The sequence below is a fragment of the Echiichthys vipera genome, assembly GCF_963691815.1.
Source record: "Echiichthys vipera genome assembly, chromosome: 10".
In the NCBI taxonomy this organism is placed as follows: domain Eukaryota; kingdom Metazoa; phylum Chordata; class Actinopteri; order Perciformes; family Trachinidae; genus Echiichthys; species Echiichthys vipera.
Genome location: NC_139835.1, coordinates 27289679 through 27310438, shown reverse-complemented (window position 1 = coordinate 27310438; position 20760 = coordinate 27289679). Strand labels below are relative to the sequence as shown.

At 45.3% G+C, this 20760-nt stretch overlaps 1 protein-coding gene across 1 annotated transcript in view; it reads right to left on the bottom strand.

Annotated features, from left to right (window-relative positions):
• wars2 (tryptophanyl tRNA synthetase 2, mitochondrial) overlaps positions 1 to 20488 on the bottom strand; it is a gene marked incomplete at its 5' end in the record, with an annotated part of 31679 nt that extends 11191 nt beyond the window's left edge. The window contains 2 exons of the mRNA XM_083922050.1: positions 5378 to 5635; positions 20384 to 20488. Of these exons, the coding sequence (XP_083778176.1) occupies positions 5378 to 5635; positions 20384 to 20488 (363 nt within the window). The remainder of the gene's footprint in view (positions 1 to 5377; positions 5636 to 20383) is intronic.
• Between the last annotated feature and the right edge of the window lie 272 nt (positions 20489 to 20760).

Below are 20760 nucleotides of genomic sequence, written 5' to 3'. Positions count from 1 at the left end.
GAAATGTCTGAAACTCACTGAGGAAAATGTTGTTGTGTTTGCACGAAACTAAAATCAACATTTTACATTTCTTCACCAGGCGTGTTTAAAAAAAAGGCAAATGTGTGATTCTGATACAAACATAACGCATGATGATGACTTTAAGCTTCACCAGAAAGAAAGTAGTCTCCCCTGAGTCACATGATGTGAAACATGTGACGGTGACTGAAAGAATAAGATCAGAATTAGCAAAACTATAAACTGCGTCCTGGACACATCCAACTCTAACCCTCTCCACCAGCTGCTGACCTCCGGCAGAACCACCTTCAGCCACAGACTCATTCTCCCTCGGTGTTCAGTGTGACACCGGGGGAAGTCTTTTCTCCCGGTGGCCGTCAAACTCTATAATTCACCTCCCCCTGGTCAGGTAAGGACCAGTGCAGACACTGTGTCCTGAGCAAATGTCACTTTATATCATCACTGCATCACTTTATTTAGTTGTACTGTGACTTAGTTCAGTCAGAAATGCTGCTACACTTTAACACTGTTATCACTTATTGCCTGTACACTTCTGTTTTTGCACTATTTGGTCATATTTACTCATATTTATTCACTCCATATCACATTATTACAAACAAACAAAACAAGAACAACTGCTCTATATCATGTGAATATGTACATATGTCTATTTCTATTTCATCCCTTTTTAAATGTAACTTTATTGCTTATTTATGCTTTTTTTTTATCATATTTTGTCATATTCTGTTGCTGCTGTGACAAAAGAATTTCCCCGTCTGAGGGACATTAAAGGTTTTCTGATTCTGATTTAGTTTGTACTAATTTTATTCCAACATGCTGCTAAACTGCACAGTGCATATTGTTGTACGTTGTATAAACCTGCGTTTAACCACAATGTCTGTTGCACTCTGTCACACTTAGTTATTGTTTGATTTATTGCTTTATTTGATTTGATTATGTGTTTATGCTTATTGTCACTCTGACCCTTTCCCACCTTTGTATTGAAACTGTTGCACAATCATTTATAAATAAATAAAGCTTCTTGAATCTTGAATCTTGAGTCTATGTCCCTGTTGTTATCTGAGCTCTGCTCCACAGGCTTCAGTCACTGCTGGCGTCTATTTGGGGCAAGTCAGGTTATTATTAAATATCAAATATTAAAATCTAAAAAGTTCAGAGTTCAGACATCATCGTCATCGTAATCTGCTTTTACTGTTGTGCAGATGTAAATTTGAGTTTATTTAATTTGTTTATTGCACAAAACATGTTCTGCACGTGTTTAAATAAACGAATAATAAGTCATGAATGAGCGATGAACGGGTGAATGTTAAGGTAGTGGAGCTTGTGCATCTGGCAGCGGTAAAATTAACTCCAACATATCCGCTTTCATGGAAGCTGCTGGTGTGTGAGAGAGAGAGAGAGAGAGAGAGAGAGAGAGAGAGGGTGAGAGAGAGAGAGAGAGAGGAGAGAGAGAGAGAGGGAGAGAGAGAGAGAGAGAGAGAGAGAGACAGAGACAGAGACAGAGACAGAGACAGAGACAGGGAGAGGGAGAGGGAGAGGGAGAGGGAGAGGGAGAGGGAGAGGGAGAGGGAGAGAGAGAGAGAGAGAGAGAGAGAGAGAGAGAGAGAGTGTGTGTGTGGATGCAGGAAATATCCTGCAAATTAAAGTTTATGGACGCTGGCTATATCGCCGTCCCCTCTGTCTCTTGTTGCTTGAAAAGCATTCTGGTCAGCGTGACGTCAACCCCCAGACAGCGGGGACATAAACCAGGGTTTTTTTTTGGGGGGGGGGGGGGTGTAACGTGTAAAGGGGGCCGGTATTCATTACACGCTGCAGACAGACAAGAGATGGGACAGATGTCGACGACAGCTCAGGAAAGGGATGGATTTGGGTTTTGAAGAGCAGTAAACTCTTTAAAACTCAAAAGCTCGGGGAGGACGAGACCTCCACTCGTGCTGCGTGGCAAGAATGCACCGCCACAAGAGATAAGCTGCGGATCACGCGGGCATTGCACTGATATAGTGAGTCACACTGTACGGATGTTACGGTTATTGTCTGAGGAAATGTCACAGAGTATTATCGGACACCGTGGAAGGGAAAAGAAACAAGCGTTCTCTCGGTCGTGCACATAAAACATGTCAGCCGCCTTCATCATGAAAACACAGGGCTCAGCACGGACTCATGGAACTGGAGCTACGTCCAAGTCACTGCTACGTTTCCCTGCGTGATTCAGGAAGTGAACGCGTTGTGAACTACTTTAAAGCCGAGTTTAAAGTGTTTAGTCTGTGCTGGTTAGGTTTGTTGACTGGAGCGTAAAAATGTGGATGATTGTCTCCAACGTGTCAGAACATATTCACAATGTCGGACCCTTTGCTCTCGCTTTTAGACGACACTCTGTGCAAACTGGACATTCATCTTTTCCCACAACTCCCTGCTCAGTTTGTAGATACAGGAGGTTGAACACCACAAGAGGTCGAAATCAAGCACTTTTCAAGCACTTTTCAGGTCCATGTTCAAGCTTTTCCAGCACCTTACATCTGTGGTAAATCCCATATTTCACCGATTGCATACATATTAAAAATGATTATTTCAGTTTTTCTTAAATCACGTTGAAGAAAGATGGTGTTTTGCTAAACTACTATGAAACTAAACTATGTCTCATGACATCAGAAAGATACGAAATTCAAAATATTTTAGTTTATATTTGTGAGCTATTTGTTTTGAAAGAAATGCGGATACAACCGCATTGCTTGAGCAGTATTTTCAAGCACTTTATCCAAACTTCAAGCACTTTGAAGGTCCATGTTCACCTCACATCTGTGGTAAATCCCATATTTCTACAAATGCATACATATAAAAAATGATTATTTCAGTTTTTCTTAAATCACGTGGAAGAAAGATGGTGTTTTGCAAAACTACTATGAAACTAAACTATGTCTCGTGACATCAGAATGATACGAAATTCAAAATATTTTAGTTTATATTTGTAAAACTCCAAGTATTTTCAAGCAGTTTATCCAAACTTCAAGCACTTTTCGAACCTTGAAAACACAACATTAAAATTCAAGCACTTTCAAGGATTTCAAGCACCCGTACGAACCCTGAATATATATAAGAAATGCTCCTGTGGTGCAGATTTAAGGCACTTTTTGGCAAATATGAGTTCCCTCTGACACGGTTACAGCTCTAAAGGCCCTACCACACACACACACACACACACACACACACACACACACACACACACACACACACACACACACACACACACACACACACACACACACACACACACACACACACACACACACACACACACACACACACACACACACACACACACACACACACACACACACACACACACACACACACACACACACACACACACACACACACACACACACACACACACACACACACACACACACACACACACACACACACACACACACACACACACACCGTGAGAATTGTTGTCACATGGCATCGATGCAGGAATCAGGACACCACAGATATCGTAGCTTCTACAATTCTTCTGAAAACATGATGGTGAAACCGGTTAATCGCGACATCCCCAGTGAGTCATCATGCAGAGCCCAAACCCAAACCCCCAGGATTTGTGGATCTGCTGATTCATTCGATACATGTTTGATACCGCAAAATCTGCTCCTTCTTTTTTTTTCAATGAAGTTGAATATTTTCTTTGGGCTGTCGTCGTATTTTTACATGTGGAGCAGGCGTGTTCGACAGCAGGGTCACCTCGCTGCCAAGTTATGTGGCATGAAGCTAAACGGGATCAAAAATAGGACTCTCTCTGAGCGTGTGTGTGTGTGGAGGGGGGGGGGCACAGAAACACAGATGGACTCTCACACACACACACACACACACACACGCTTCAACTTCCAAACTTGTGAGTAAGTAAGGAAAGTCAAACAGTATCAAGGGAGAAACAAACACGTTCTGATTCCTCTCTCCATCCTCACTGTGAGTTTAAACATGAACTCTGCTGCAAACGTTAAGACCGTCGTTGTGTTTTCTCACTTTCCCTCATTCGGCCCAAAGCTGGACTTAACGCCTGTTCATAGTTGCTTGTGTTTTTTGTAGCCCCTGTGATTTTGCAGAGCACACACTGGAGATAAGAATCAGCAGCGATCGAATCAGCGGTCTTGGAGGCGGGCCGGCGTGTCAGCAGGTAAACATTACAGCTGTAAAATAAACAGCCAAAGATGGTCGACCGACTAGGTGTCAGACTTGAGGTAAAGACAAGAAGCTGCCTTTTAAAACCACAAACGCACATAGATTCATAAGCAAACAGCGACATACATTCACACAAATCCGCTGCAGCTTTGATCATGTTAAGATTTTTTTCGATAACCACAGTTAAGCGTGTGAAATAAACGGGCAGACAGGAGATAAATATGTGCACAAGCATGTCAGGCAAGAGCACCTCATACAGTAGTTTTTATGCTCCGGAGGAGGACAAAGGAGCTCCGTCACACTCGGCTGATGGACTGAAACCTTTAAGCTACAGAAGAGAAATGAAAGAACCCACATAATAATAATTTGGAGGTAAAATTCAAAAAGTCTCAGTCTGACATTTTAAAGAAGCTTTTATCAGAAGTAGCGTCACTACGGTGTCTGAACAGCTTTATGTTTATAATCAGGGTCCGACTGATATGGAATTTTTAAGGACGGAAATTCACGGATTACCGATGTGGCGGTTGATAAAATTACATTTTTGAGGTAAAATGAAAATTAACCCTTTCTCTGTGGATTTTACACCCACTTTGAAGCGATATGACGATATGCAAAGGCTGCTTTCCTAAAAGAAGTCGCCTCACAGCGAGAAGGTTCCAGGTTTGCATCCCGGCTGGGGCCCTTCTGTGTGGAGTTTGCATGTTCTCCCCGTGTCTGCGTGGGTTTTCTCCGGGTTCTCCAGTTTCCTCCCACAGTCCAAAGACGTGCAGGTGTTCGGTTCATTGATGACTCTAAATCACCCGTAGGTGTGAATGGTTGTCTGTCTCTGTTTGTCTCTATGTGTCTGCGATAGACTGGCGTCCTGTCCAGGGTGGACCCCGCCTCATGCCCGATGCCAGCTGGGATCGGCTCCACACCCCCCACCCCAGCCCGCGACCCCGACAGGGACAAGCGGTTGAAGATGAATGAATGAATACATTGCCAACCACTGCTAAATGCACACAGATATATAGAAATAAAGAATAAATAACACATAGAATAAATACTACTGTATGTTTCACACTATTGCTGAATCAGCGACTACTTAAAACACACTTTTATAGACTTGCTTTTATGTGATGTCGTCTTTTTCTGGTCGTGTCGGGTAAAGAAAGCAGACATCCATCCTTCCTCTCCTGCCTACCTGAGACTGTTGGAAGAGGATGGCCCTCTCCGGGTCGATGCCACAGGCGAGCAGGCTGGCCGCCATGTCCAGGATGTTGCTCCTGAGTTGGGCCGGGTCCTGAGGCTGCGTGATGGAGTGCAGGTCCACGATGCTGTACAGCACTGAAGGATACTGGTTCTGCAGGGCCGCCCAGTTCTCCAGGGCACCCAGGTAGTTTCCCAGGTGGGGCACCCCAGTTGGCTGGATCCCAGAGAATACGCGCCCACCTCCTGGAGACTGCTGGGTGAGAAGGGGAACGCGCTCTGGGTTATTTGCAGTTTTGTAAAATTAAGTATATTATCTTATCTTAGATTTTGGATATCTTAATATGGCAAGTGTTGTCTTCACCTGGTTTTAAAGGCTGCATTAAAGTGACTTTCTGAACTTACCAGACTGTTCCAGCAAGTCATTATAGCAACATTATTTAGGATTATTCATCATAATTATTATTATTGTTGCAATGTCGATATTGAGGTATTATTGTGATATCTGGTTACCTCCATATTGCTCAGCCTCACTCTGTAGATATTCTCATATACTCACCTTAAATGATATAATTCAAGTTGTATCTCAGACATTTACTGTTATTTAAAGTACCCGTGACATCAGTGTCTCTAGCCAATGTCAAGAGAAAAGACACGATAAAAGATAGAAGAAAAATGGGGAAGTGAAACGAGTGTTTGGAGAGAGCGGGTGGAAGTGAAAAGGTGCGAACGCCTGCAGAGACTGAAGTGTCAGTGTTAAACGATTGGCAGGTTGGACGCCAGCAGCGGTCACGCTTGTATTACCGAGATGCTAACTCCATGTCTAGCACCTCTGTTCTCTCCCAAACACATCCAGCACAAAGAATGCATCACCTCAGCGGCCAACAATAATAATTAACATCCGTCCAGCAAACGTCAAGGCCTCTGTTACCACAACTGAGGGGAAAGACACTGGAGGAGGAGGAGGAGGAGGAGGAGGAGGAGGAGGAGGAGGAGGAGGCAGAACCACGGAAATACCATACAACACGCAGTCGACCGTATCACCAACATTCTGACCTTATGTTACAGAGCTGGAGCTAGAATTGCGGCATGCTCTTCACCCCCTCTGGAAGAGAGAGAGAGAGAGATCACTCGTTGTGTTTGTGTCGTTTGGCAAACATTGTGTTTCTCTTTCTGCAGAGCCGGGTCGGGCCAGACCGCCTCGTTTCTCCTGGCATCGGCCCACGCCACTGAACCGTGGCTTTCAATTGGCACTTGCTGGAAGAGTCTTAACCGCCACTTGTGGCACCGAGCGCCACATGATGCAATTAGAGGGCGAGCAGAGCGGTACCTGTCATGAGACGTGAAACCACAATGGCATCTAAAATCGAGGGCTTCTTCACCGAAGCCGTTACACAGTAGATTAGGGCTTCGACGGAGCAGAAACGCACAAAGACGCAGGCCGGGACTCGGTGTTTGTGTTGGGCAGTTTGAAAGACAAAGTGGTTGGCGTCCGGGTGACGCACATCTGCCTGCCCACCGTGGAAGCTGGGGGTTCAGTTCCCGGCATACGTGCGGTGCTGTGGCTTGGCCCGGGTGCTCCGACTCACAGGTGAGAAGGTGGTGGGGAGAACATGACCTATTTGGGGTGAGGAGGCGGGATATGTGGAAGAAATAACATGAACCTAATCCAGGTTAACAGAGGGGTCATCAACGCCAGAGACTTTCGCACGTAAGAACGCAGTGCATTTAGAAAAGGGAAGGGGCTGTGCTGTTACAAGTGACTATGAAATAATTCAATTCAATTTCAATTCAATTTTATTTACAGTGCCAAATCATAACAAAAGTTATCTCAGGACACTTTACAGAGTAGGTAAAGACCACACTCTATGACTTATTTATGATTTACACAGACCCAACAATTCCCCCGTAGAGTACGGTGGCAATGAAAACCTTCACTATAACAGACAGGAACGTCAGACAGACCCAGCTCTGTGGAGGACGGACATCTGTCTGCACCGGTTGGGGAGGAGGAAAGAGAGAGAAAGACAGACAGACAAAAGACAGAGAGACAGACACACTTCCAGAGATGCAAGCAACCAAAGAGTCACAGTAACTAAAACAGTATCTATAGTTTTGTTGAACCTGATTATCCCCGATTATTCGCGTGTGTAAACAGCGTTCTTGGATATTATCGGGTTTCTCGTCTGCGCATGCTCCCCACTCTGCGGCAGTGGCTTTTGACCCGGAAAAAGAATAAACCAGGAAGCAATGGCAGAAAAAACAAAACAATAATAGAGCATTACCTTCAAACCGAGAGAGGACTTCGCAATAGCACGTAACATCAATACCAAGAAGATCCGTTTCGGTCGTAATTCTGTCCAAAAGTCGACCGTTGATTTTCACAAAAGTGAACCGGAACAAAAGCCGTATTCAGTCCAGCTGTATGTTGACGGAGCGCCCCCTACTGTACCGGAGGAAGAGTAACTTCATCGTTTTCCCATTCAAGTCCTGCTCATGTATACGAGGGGAACTTCAATGATCCGATCATTCCCTTAGACGGGGTAAGGCGCATTTCGGGTTACTGATGTGCATGTAAACGCACTGATTGTTTCTTTCTACGAAAATGACCCACAATTCTGACGAGGTTAAGTTTGTTTCAGCTTGAGGTGTGTTGATGGTTGTAAACAGCAACAGCTGGACAGAGGAGCCCCTTCCCCCAACCCACAAAGCCCCTGGGATTTCTGTGTTATCACCTCAAATCTGACTGGCGATCATATGTTTCCCGGCTGCGCTCTTCAAGGTTATCATAACTAATCATTAAAACCTGAAGCTTTCGGAGGATATCCTCTTCAGGCGCTGCTGAGAAATCGGTTATCTTGACAGCTAGCTGAGCTACATCACATCCAATCTGACTGAGGGACAGGCTCAGCACAGCCTCTGAGATCAGATAACAGCTGCTCTCTCACCAGCGTGGCCCGCAGCTTCTCCATCTCTCGGCCCTGAGGGATCAAATAACAACTGTTCTGAGGCCAGCGTCGTCCACAAAGTCTTGGTCTACTGGCCTCAGGGAGCCGGTCGCTGCCCGGCAAGGGAGGCAGGAAGGAACTGGGTGCTTATGTCATTACCGATGGGGTAATTGTACTGGAGTGCCATTGATGCTGAGAGCCTCTTAAGAGGTGTCAGGATTGATTTGGGTGCGGACGGGGCCCCGAGTCTGGCTCATGTGTGTTCTCACCTCGAGCTGACACGCCAAACGCATGTTCCCCCTCTGCTCCGGACCCCAGGGGAAGCCATTAGCCATGCAGACATGGTAATGGTGTCATTTGAGCCAATCGAGTGTCAAATGAGAGTCAACGCCGCGGCTTACTAGCCACTGGGCAATCGCGCTATCACGCATAAGGCAACTTCGGCAGACTCCTCCGTGTTACTGTTGGTCAGAGGGACGTCTCTTTAAACATGTGCCTTATTTAGTTGTTGGAAGAGAAAGTAGGTTACATAAAGAAGTAAATCAGCTGCTGCATGTTGACAGAGGAGACAGCAAATGTTGTAAAGCAATTAATGTTTGTAATGAATCCTGCACGGCGAAGCCAAGAGTAATAAAATATTATCATCTAGCGTATTTTGACCATGTATCATTCTAAACTTGTGCAAGTTGATTCATTTCAACAGTCGAATACTTGTGGAGTGTTTTACTTCATATGTTGGAGGTCTGACTTCAGGAAATTAACCAGATTTAAACACCTTGGTAAAGTCCTGAAACCATTCTTATTCCTTTTTTTTATTTATCCTTTCTTTTGTTTTTGTCTGAACATGTTGGACCAACTGCATTGTGTTGAAACTGATATATAAATACAGCTGAGTTGAAGGCAGAGACCTTGACGTAGTGGTCGACTGATTGGGTTTTTAAGGTCGATGCTGATATTTAGGGAGCGGAGAGTGTTTTGGGGCCAGAAGGCATCACGCGACGGACCCGGTAGTTGCAATTCCACGTTTGGCCACTATGCCAAATTCGCTTCAAAGCCCGGCGCACTTCCTGGGGGCCAGGTTGGATGAATGTCTGCACCAAATGTCATGGTGATCAAGACATTTCACTCAAATCCACAAATGTAACTCTCCCGACCAAAGTCATTAGGATTCATCGTCTGGGAAACATGAACGTCAAGCTAATAGTAGCGATACTTCAGTCTGGACCAAAGTGATGGGGCAACCAGCTGACAAAACGAAATTGCCATCTCTAGAGACAGGTGCATGGTGTGGAAGAAGAAAAAGTGTAGAGGCAAAACTTTAAGCAACAGAGGGCAGGACTAGATCCTCCGCTAACACGAACACCAAGCTGATACAAACAAAATACTCCCCCTCATGGTCTAATCACAGTTAAATCAATCCCTGTCCATGTCCATCTCTGCTTCCCAGCGACACGTAGCAGACGCGGGAAAAAGCTGGTTGTTCTTTCCTCATATTTTACTCTGACAGGCATGACGCTGTTGTATTACATGGTTGCTAAGGTGACGAAAGCTTTCTTCATCCACGTCCCGCCATATGCTGTATGCATTACAGCACCATGTGTGTGTGACATTAACAGCAACAGCTAGAAGGTTACATACACTAATAAGGCCATGTTTTCACACTTGTAGCACCTTTCTGGGAATATGGATTCATTTGTCTGTGCGTGTACGTGTGTGGTAATATCCGCAGGGAGGGAGGTCGTGTGCAAACATAGACGTATATGTCCGCACGTGTCGGGGTCTTTTGCCTACATCAACATCAGTTAAACTGTGAAGGTGTCTGTCCATTTGTATTTGACAGCTCACATCAAAAGATCAACACTGGTGGAAAGAAAACGAGCAGTAACACAAACAGATCCTCAACGCACAAGCTGCGTTATTAAATGGAAAACAATGGTCAACGGATTCCTTTAACTTGATAACAAATGGACTGTCTTGACGCCGTCTTTCCCACAATTCCAGAGGAAATCTGGTTCCAAGATTCCATGGAAACATTTCCCATTTTTCTCCGCAGTCTTCCAGAGAGCTGGAACCACTTCATTGTGGGAACTGAATGACAAATGTTGGATTTATCCATTTAGTGGGCACAACATCCTTACAGAAGAATGTATAAGGATGACAAATAGTGCTTGGACCAGATGCATAAAACACACAGTTTGGTCTTGAATCATGAAAAAAAATCTTTTGCCAGATTTATGGAGCCGTGCATTCAGATGTTTTCAACTGCTACGGTTAAACTGGGTAGACATTTTAGTAATACTTTTAGTCCTATAGGCTGAAATACTATTCAACTGCAAATCATACGGGGCGACTGTGGCTCAGTGGGAGAGTGGATCGTCCTCCGTTCGGGAGACTGGCGGTTCGATCCCCACCTCCCCTGGTCCACATGTCGAAGTGTCCTTGGGCAAGACACTGAACCCTGAATTGCTCCCTGTGCTGCGCATGGGTGTGAGAATGTGGTGTGAATGGTCAGATTAGATGGTCTGTAGATGTCCACTGCCATCAGTGTGAATGGGTGAATGTGACAAACACTGTGAAAGCACCTTGAGTAGTCAGAAGATTAGAAAGGCGCTATATAAGTACAAGTCCATCCGTTACCATACGCAGTCTAAGACTTAAGAAACTCTAGGTTCATCACATTTTTCTATTCTATCCAGTTGACCATATAACACTTGGTTTTCCCTGTGTACACCTGGTGTGACGTATCCCTGAGGTGTGCATGTTCAGGCTCTTCTTTTATGAATTACCTGCAGGGTTTTTAGTCAAACATTTTAATAAATATGTGCCCCCTAAACTGAATCTTAGATCCTGTTTGAACATTGAGCTCATATGATGTTGTTTTTCTTTGTTTCCTTCATGCGACAGTTGATTGTTTTTGCTTATTGGAGCCTAAGGAAATACTGTTGCACTTAAGGTGTTGCTAAAGCATGCTCTTTGAGAGGGCAGGGTTAAAAACAGACGTGAAATAAACATCCAACTACGAATATACACCTGTATACCGCTCACAGTATTAGATTGTATTCCTATATTTTAACTGCTACACTAGGTTATGTCTTATATTCTATTTGGCATATACTTATTATTTGCATGAGCGGAGTTGGAGGCTTCCTGAGAACTAAGAGTTTAATTGCTTCACTGTGACGGCCGTGCATTTGACAATAAAGAACATGAGCAACTGATCCATCATTAATAATATTATTGAGCGGTTGCAGCTTGCAGCGTGTCCAGGGCCGACAGTCTTACTCCGCTCAGCGTAATTAATCCCAGCCACGGGTTCGGTCGAGCTAGGACTTTCAAAACACACTTGATTTCTCTTCTGAGATCTGTTCTGGGCTGCTTTTCAGAGCTCATACATCATATCGGAGCCTAGGAGTCCCGGAGTGGCCCACTGACATCTCTCTACTGAAGCTGGTTGATGAGCGGGTGCCGACGGTCGCCACCATTTTACCGCGCCAATTTCAACACATCTAAAATAAAAAAACACCTCGCCGCTTGCCCCGCTGTGAATTACCATCAGCTCTTTGTGGAGTGGGGGGGGAAGAGGTCCAGATCAGACCGTGGCCTGCACCGAGACGGGTCGACAGATGGAGGATTTTCGCGGCTCTCACGCTGGGCGTCCGATACACAGGATCCAGTGTTCTTCTTCTGTCCCGGACGCCCCATGCACACCATTAACACCGGCACCATGCTGAAATGCACCTTGACAAACCTCCGCCCACTCCCCGTATCTTTCTTCATCTCTGTCTTCCCCACACGTTGGGACCTGTTAACGCTGGCGACCAACAGAGCCGCACTTCAGTGAGGTATCATATAGGAAATGGGGTTTAGTGTATTACCCCCCCCCCCCCCCATCCCTTAAAGCATATGTGTGTGTGTTTAGCCAAAGTGGGTACGCACCACAGCTTGAAACAAAGTGCGTATGACCACAGAGAAAACATGTACATGTATGAACGCTGTAGACGCACAGAAGAATCAAGAATTAAGAAATCGAGAGTTGGATAAAGCAGGAGAAACAGAAAAAAAGAAAGTGATGGAGAAGCAATGTGGTAAAAAAATAAATAAGAATAAAAGTCGGACTATAGCTCAGTCAAGACTTGCGCAGTTTTCTTTTTCCTCCCAGCGAGTGTGTAGGAGAGGGGAAGGCCCAAAAGGAGCGTTTGATTAAATCTGCGGTTGACGTGTGGGACAGGTGAGATTGATGAGGTTCCTCTGAGTTTCACACTGTGCGGAGAGCGGGGGTACAGGAACAGAACGCTGCAGTGTGGCGGGCCAGGGCTCGGGGCCCGCTCGCGCCGTGGGGTCCCTCGGCTGATTAATGGGACTGGAGGCCCTTCAAAAACAGCACTCCCCGCAGACAGGGCCCGACCGTGCTCCAAAAATAACCAGGCAGGGGAGGCAGCCCGGCCTCCAGCCCCTAACAGGCTGCAGCTTCTGAAGGAACCAGACTTCAATGCAGCCTGGGGGGAGATGACCAAGAGGGGCAGTGCCTACTCGAGACAGGAAGCGTTAATGACCTTTCTACTTTATGGGAAGTGACAAACACTGACAACTGATATTGTATCAGCTACGGTGTCATATTACCTGCTGATGTCATTTTATGCAACGAGGGTAAGAATGTGCAAGATGGTAAACCTGAAGAAATACAACTTCAGTTTACACAATGTGACACTAAAGGCCCTTAATTAGGTATATTAATAAAACTGATTTACGAATTAGTGCTCTGATTACTTTGAGGACTTACTGTCAATGCCTAAAAGTTGAAGTGCTCAGAAGAACGGGCATTTTAACATCTAAAGTTTAATGACTAATGCTACAATCTCTCTCTGCTGGTGAAGATCGTGTGTTATGATCAGCTGGACCTTGGTGAGATCATTTTGTCAACTGTACTCTCAGTAGAGTGAACTTTAAATCTCAATGACTTTGTAACTGTGAAAATGTTGTGCAGGGTATTGACCCAACACTGCAAAGCCCCTTGGTCGCTTCAAGTTCAAAACTTCATCAGACACCAAAACACAATGAGCAGTGACAGGATGGTACAACTCTGGAAATAACCACAAAAGAAAAATACTTTTATCTTCTGTTTTGTCAATCACAAGGTGGTGGTGTACAGATCTACTGTTCATGTGTGGAATACGTCCTCGAAAGCCAAAAGTATGAGCAGGACTACTACGTGTCTGTGTTGTCAAGTGAACTAAGAGAAATATCGGCTTATATGAATTTGACTGGACCGGATGTCGTTGCATTGAGTGGCAGCAAAACTTGAACGAGATCATCTTGTTTGCAGATAATGTGTTTTCTTTTGTCCCAGTCCTGTGCGCTGGGACGCCTGCACCTCGAGGGTCGATGATAGTAACCTGACTCGCCAGATGGTTTGTTACACAGAAACGTCCGAAAAGCCGTCACTGGAAACTGTTGGGAAAGAGCAGGAAAATACCTGGCAGGTCAAACTGGATTGGATAACACGTCCATCACAGATCTATCAAGAGACGACTGTTCTCTTCTTTAAATGATTAAATTCCCTCCAGTTCTGATCAAACTGATGCTACTGTAGCATCTACGCTAACGTCTTTGGGAGCCGACATTGTTGTTTTGTAGGAACAGTCTCCTCTCCGTTGTTCCAACCAGTAGATCCTCGCTGATCGGCCATTTTTGTAAATGGTAAATGGACTTGTACTTTTTAGTCTTCAGACTACTCAAGGCGCTTTCACAGTGTTTGTCACATTCACCCATTCACACAGACATTCACACTGATGGCAGTGGAAGTCTACATACCATCTAATGTAACCATTCACACCACATTCACACACCCATGCGCAGCATAGGGAGCAATTCGGAGTTCAGTGTCTTGCCCAAGGACACTTTGACATGTGGATCGGGGGAGCTGGGGATCCAACCGCCGATCTCTCGAATGGAGTACGATCCACTCTCCCACTGAGCCACAGTCGCCCCATGTCATCCTGTGACATCGTAAGAACCCAGCTGCCATGCAAAGTAACGATTACTCCCAAACAGACACTGACAACTGTGGTGTAGTGTCTGCACGGCTACAACAAATTGGTGGATGACAACATTTACGTCACACGGACCGTTGCGCCTGCAGAAAGTTTAGATTCAGCAAAAGTCTCACTGAAATAAATGATATCAACGTCTAACAAGTCACATGAGGCCTGATAAACAGCTGAAATATTTACAGCAGTTTTGTTTACTTTCATTACGGATTAATCAGTTTAAAACCAGCATCACTGACTGAAGCGGTTTGCCTAAAGCGCGCCCGTGATCGCGTGAGGCAGCGGTGTGCAGCTGGAGAAGCCAAGCTCAATCCATACGTGACTCCTTCTCACTGTTAGATAAACACATTCATGCCAGAGCTACTTGCTTCCATCCAAAATGGTTTCAAATAGTTTCATGAAGCCACTTCCTCCTCCCTCTGTGTTGACAATGCACGTGTTTAATTTTATTTCACTTGCAGGAAACAAGTGACTGACAGGAGAGCTAATAATACCCAGACAACGCGTAAAAGTCACAACACAGCAAAAAAAGAAAGAACGGCACACACTTCATAAATGTATCGATGTGTAATTATGGGGACGCTCGTGGCAAACCTCCATCAGGCAGCTCCTCTCTGAATAGTCCAGTCATTTCCTCTGTGGAGTCGAGCTCAAAAGGCACGACACCGGATACTCGGTACGGTTTAATTAAAAGTGTCAGACGCTCGGCGGAAAGGCGCTGGATCAGGCACGGACGAAAACACAGGGAAACTGGGAAGATTCCCCAGTCGCCACCGTGGGCGCGCGGCTACAGACTGATTCTGTACTTCAACTTAGCGAGATATGAACGATAAAAAAAAAAGGAGGGCTATGTTGACATATGGGATAGTTTTAAGATATAGTTAATGTGCGGTGCGTCTGAGCGAGCGCCCCGGCTGGAGATCGACTACGACAGACCTAATTACACGGAGGGGACTGCTGAGAATTAGACGGCTTTTCTTGACAGTTGAAAATAAATAGGGCAGTTAATGAACATCCTCAAAGGGGAGGCCATGTTTTCACGCTCTCGCCGGGCCTCTCCCATGTGGCGCGGGGAGCAGCTCTAATGGTTTTAGCTGACACCCGAGTAAGTGAATTTTGGAGCCGGGGAGAACAGAGGGGCAAATTAGAAGTCACTTCCTTTTTCCTGGAGCCCGGGGCTGACATGACTGATATCAGTCAATAACTGGACCACAGGCGAGAGACGGCTGGATGGGGAGCCCTGTGTTTCCAGCTGACACGAGGCTGGAGGTTAGCGTACGGCAGAAGGGGTTGCAGAGAGTGCACCTTTCAATTCCAGGCAAACGATACAACGGCCAAACTCAGGTTGAATTGATTTATGCAGCGTCGCACACGCTGAGAAATAAGTACTTAATAAATCAAGTATTCGGTCAAGACGCCAAATGTTTACTTGTTCTTCAAGGATTTAGTTTTCTGCGAGCTTCAGCGAGACTTTTGGAGAACAAACTTCAGTAGAGAAATGAAACTAGAACTATAAATGCATCTCTCGCAGCACAAAACGTTAATTTAAGACAACAAACATCCCAAAGAACCACTGCAGGATCATATGATTATAGTTAACTGTATTTAGAAAACATAGTTAAAGAAATGTCTCGTCAAAATGATTTGCAGACATTCAGTTGTGGTTCCGTTTCGTTCGTTATAGAAAGACATGTAAATGAATATGTTGCGTTTTTAGCTGCAGGTTGTACGTTTTTCTGTATTTGAAGAAATTGCTTTTGGCTCGGCAAAGAAGGTACGGCTTGATTTCTGGCATTTCTTGGATTTAAAATGGGTAAAACCAGCAATTTAGCATTGCTCTTTCATATCATAGCAGGGAACACAAGAAAATGGATCCTACATTTCCCATAATGCAACTCAAAAGCATATTTTCTTGGACCTCTCTGCCTTGGTCTCCCTCTATAAAGAAAAAGCTGCTATTTGATTATAAATTTTAACTAAAAGTGACTTTATTAGGATTTTAAAAACCAAACACATCTGTCTCACAAACATCTCTCTGTAAAAATCCAAAGCGTCTGACAAAGGTCGCACTTCGTTTTTGTGTCGATCCGTAGAGGATTGGTGACTTTTTAAAACACTCTTTCCATCCAAAAAAGCGCCTTGTTTGACGCACATCACACCTCAGGGCATTGTGAGCGCGCTGGTGTTTTGCACTGGGCCGTCCACATTTGGAGAAAATTAAAACAAATGAAAAGCAACACTTCATTTCTGATGTTATTGCTGGTAATGAAGCACTGCTGTGATGCTTTTTTCGAGCCCCCCCCCCCACTTCCACCACCCTTCCTCCCCTCTTGTCGCACACCTCTCCGGCCTCTCCGGAGACTTCGCCTTAACAAAATACAGACGGGACGGCGGTGAACGCGCATACTGTATTACAGCTAGTACATCAACACAGCAACACAGGGGCTTTGGGCAGATGGTTGAGCTTGTTTAACAGCACTTTAATGCAAGAACAGCTCAATAATTAGCATGGTTGTTGTACTGAAACACACTGGTTATTCTTACGCCTGTCAGGGGACTCGTTGTTTGCCTTAACACCCCATTTGCTTCTCGTAGGCAGCCGTGGCAATGATAGGAAACTCTCAGCTGAGTTATAGGTGTGTTTAAAAAAGTAAAAAAAAAAGGTGCACTCAAGGAGAGCTACTGAGGATATGATGTCACGCGCCAGACGAGGAAAGGAAACCGAATAAATGAGAGAAAGACGAGGAAAAGGGTCCAAGTCACAAATGAGAGCTGCTGCGGTCAAGAATGACCTGTTAGTGATGCGGCGTGTCGCTCAGAGAACAAAAGAGGATCAAATTAAGACATAAAGAGCCCTTGATAACGAAGGATAACATAATTTAGCTGTTTAGTTAAACCTCGTATCACATTCAATCCATGTGATGACATGTTGTAATTGTTTTCACGGAGAACCACGTTTTGCGTCGGCTTGTTCGGTTCAACTGCTTATGATTTCCTCCGTTTCCCAGAATGCCTTTCCCCCAGGGACCGGGGTGTAACCATGTTTGCTTTCATCTGTACTCTAGGAAGGAGGGGGGAAAAAACAAAAACCCCGTCACTCTTTGATTCCGACACCAAAGCTGAACGTTACCGTCTCGAGTCTCTGAAAACACGTTGTGCCGTCCAACTCGACGCAGCTGCTTCAAATACCAAAACTTCCTGCAACACTTCAGCCCGTATTTCTCTACGTACGCAACAGCAACAGTTTGAGCAGACTGCTGCACTGGAAAGAAATATACGCTGACCTCAAAAATACGACTTGTTCCGCTGTAAGAAATGCTGCTCTTTGGCTCCCAGCCCGAAAGAAATGAAGAAGACGTCGACTCCAAAGAATAAAAACGCAAAAAAAAGGTGAAGTGGTTCACACCTGACCCCAGCTGGGCACAGGTGCAGGGAGGACAACAGCAACAAAACAAGGAGAGGCTCAAGATTTTAATTTACAAAATATGCCAAACTTCAGTGCATTAGGGTTCGAATCCCAAGCAGCCGTACAATAACTTAAACTAGATTAAACTAAATATGATACCAGGGCCAGGGATGGGGAAATAATCATTTTTATTGTGGATCGGAGTGACTTGACCAGTGAATTGACTTCAGTCAATAACAATAACATTTATCATTTGGCTACAGAACATAATCACAGTTCAGTACAGTTCAAATTAGTGATATTTACATTATTTGAGTGCATCTGGTAAATGGTAAATGTACTTATATAGCGCCTATCTAGTCTTCTGACTACTCAAGGCATCTAAAGACCATCTAATCTAACCATTCACACCACCTTCACACACCCATGCACAGGACGGGGAGCAATTGGGGGTTCAGTGTCTTGCCCGAGGACAGTTCGACATGCAGAGCGGGGGAGCTGGGGATCGAACTGCCAATCTCTCGAATGGAGGACAACCCACTCTCACACTGATCCACAGTCGCCTGTGTATTGGCCGATGCAGGCTGCTGCGTTCCCCGGCATTATTTAGAGACGGCGTCCACAGGCAGCTCCTTGTTGCAGGAGACGCCTTTTTTAAATTTAATAAATGCTCCTTTTTAAATTGAGACCAGTAACATTTGTTATCATCATTGTGTCATTTTATGATGTAAGTTTAGGAAGCAAAAGTCGTGTCGGCTCAAGAAAATCGGCAGTTCGTATCGGTCATCGGCTCAAGTTGATCTGCCCTAAAAAAAAATCCATATCGGTCGATCCCTAGATCAAATCAAGTAGATTTCATTCAAGGGCTGCGTTAGAGCCATTTAGCGCCGACGGGACTTCCTGTACTGTTGTGAGGTCACAATTAAACTATGTAAAAGGTAGAAAGTGCTGCTACAGTGCTGTTACAGTCGTTCCCCGGCTGCAATGACAGTGCAGAGACTCTGAAGGTGACCAATCAGAGCAGACTGGGCTGGGTCTTAAAGAGACAGGCGCTAAAACGGAGCGTTTCAGACAGAGGGGGAAGACAGGTATATTCAGACGGACAGGATGAGGAAAATAATGTGTTTTTTGAGCATTAAATCATGTAAAAATGCTCTGGTAGAAACCAAAAAGTACAACTATGAACCGTAGACTGAGAAGAATATGTCCCCTTAATTTAATTTATCAGGAAAATTTAAAGTCACCACATCAGAGGAGCCGGCCCAGCCCAGCAGAAGAGCACCTTCAGCAGAGGGGCACCTTCAGCAGAGGAGCACCTTCAGCAGAGGGGCACCTTCAGCAGAGGAGCACCTTCAGCAGAGGAGCACCTTCAGCAGAGGAGCACCTTCAGCAGAGGAGCACCTTCAGCAGAGAGGCACCATCAGCAGAGGAGCACCTTCAGCAGAGGAGCACCTTCAGCAGAGGAGCACCTTTAGCAGAGGAGCACCTTTAGCAGAGGAGCACCTTCAGCAGAGGAGCACCTTCAGCAGAGGAGCACCTTCAGCAGAAGCGCACCTTCAGCAGAGGCGCACCTTCAGCAGAGGAGCACCTTCAGCAGAGGAGCACCTCCAGCAGAGGAGCCGGCCCAGCAGAGGAGCACCTTCAAAAGAGGGGCACCTTCAGCAGAGGGGCACCTCCAGCAGAGAAGCACCTTCAGCAGAGGAGCACCTTCAGCAGAGGAGCACCTCCAGCAGAGAAGCACCTTCAGCAGAGGAGCACCTTCAGCAGAGGAGCACCTTCAGCAGAGGAGCACCTTCAGCAGAGGAGCACATACAGCAGAGGAGCACCTGCAGCAGAGGAGCACCTTCAGCAGAGGAGCACCTTCAGCAGAGGAGCACCTTCAGCACAGAGGAGCATCTTCAGCAGAGGAGCACCTCCAGCAGAGGAGCACCTTCAGCAGAGGAGCACCTTCAGCAGAGGAGCACCTTCAGCAGAGGAGCACCTTCAGCAGAGGAGCACCTTCAGCAGAGGAGCACCTTCAGCAGAGGAGCACCTTCAGCACAGGGGAGGACCTTCAGCACAGGGGAGGACCTTCAGCAGAGGACTCCTCGCACCCAGAGCACCACAGTTTAATGCCTGTAGTCATTAAACTACACAACGCATCCCTATGAGAGTCTGTCACCTCCTCTCTGAGATTTAAACTCAACTATAAACAATCTGTTCTGTTGCACATTAGTCTGGTATTTTGGATCTTTACTAAGTTTCTTCTAATATATGTTGTCGTCTGTATAATATTTGTTGTTTGTATATCTGGAGTTTCTCCGATTCTGATCTGGAGAAACGTGGTTTTCACTGAAAAGTGGATTAATCATTATTAATATTAATAATAATAAAATAACGACCTCCACTTGGTGTAAACGAGAAGACGAACACCAACACAGCGAGTTTAAATCAAACTAATCCCCAGCTGTTCTTTATTAATGTTAACCACAGACTAAAGCACCAAACACAGGCTGAATTAAAGTGTTTTCCGGGTGTAAACCGAGGACACGGTGATAAAAACACTTTAACGTGTCCACCTGCTGCTGTTGCACCGTTAACAGCACGTCACTGTCACGTACCTTGGGTCCAGCACAGCTTCCGGAGCAGAAAAACCTCTTAGGAGAATTCAACTTGTGAATAAAGCAGAAGAAATGTTTGAAGTGAGTCCGCACGGGGAGCGCCATCTTGGATTGTGACATCATAGTACGGCGGCTTCGAAAGGACAAAAAGGGAGAAATGCGTTTCAGCCGTTTAGATAGATAGATGAAAAGATAGATATATGGATGGATGGATAGATGGATGGATGGATAGATGGATGGATGGATAGATGGATGGATGGATAGATGGATAGATAGATGGATAGATAGATGGATGGATAGATGGATAGATAGATAGATGGATAGATAGATGGATAGATAGATAGATAGATAGATAGATAGATAGATAGATGGATAGA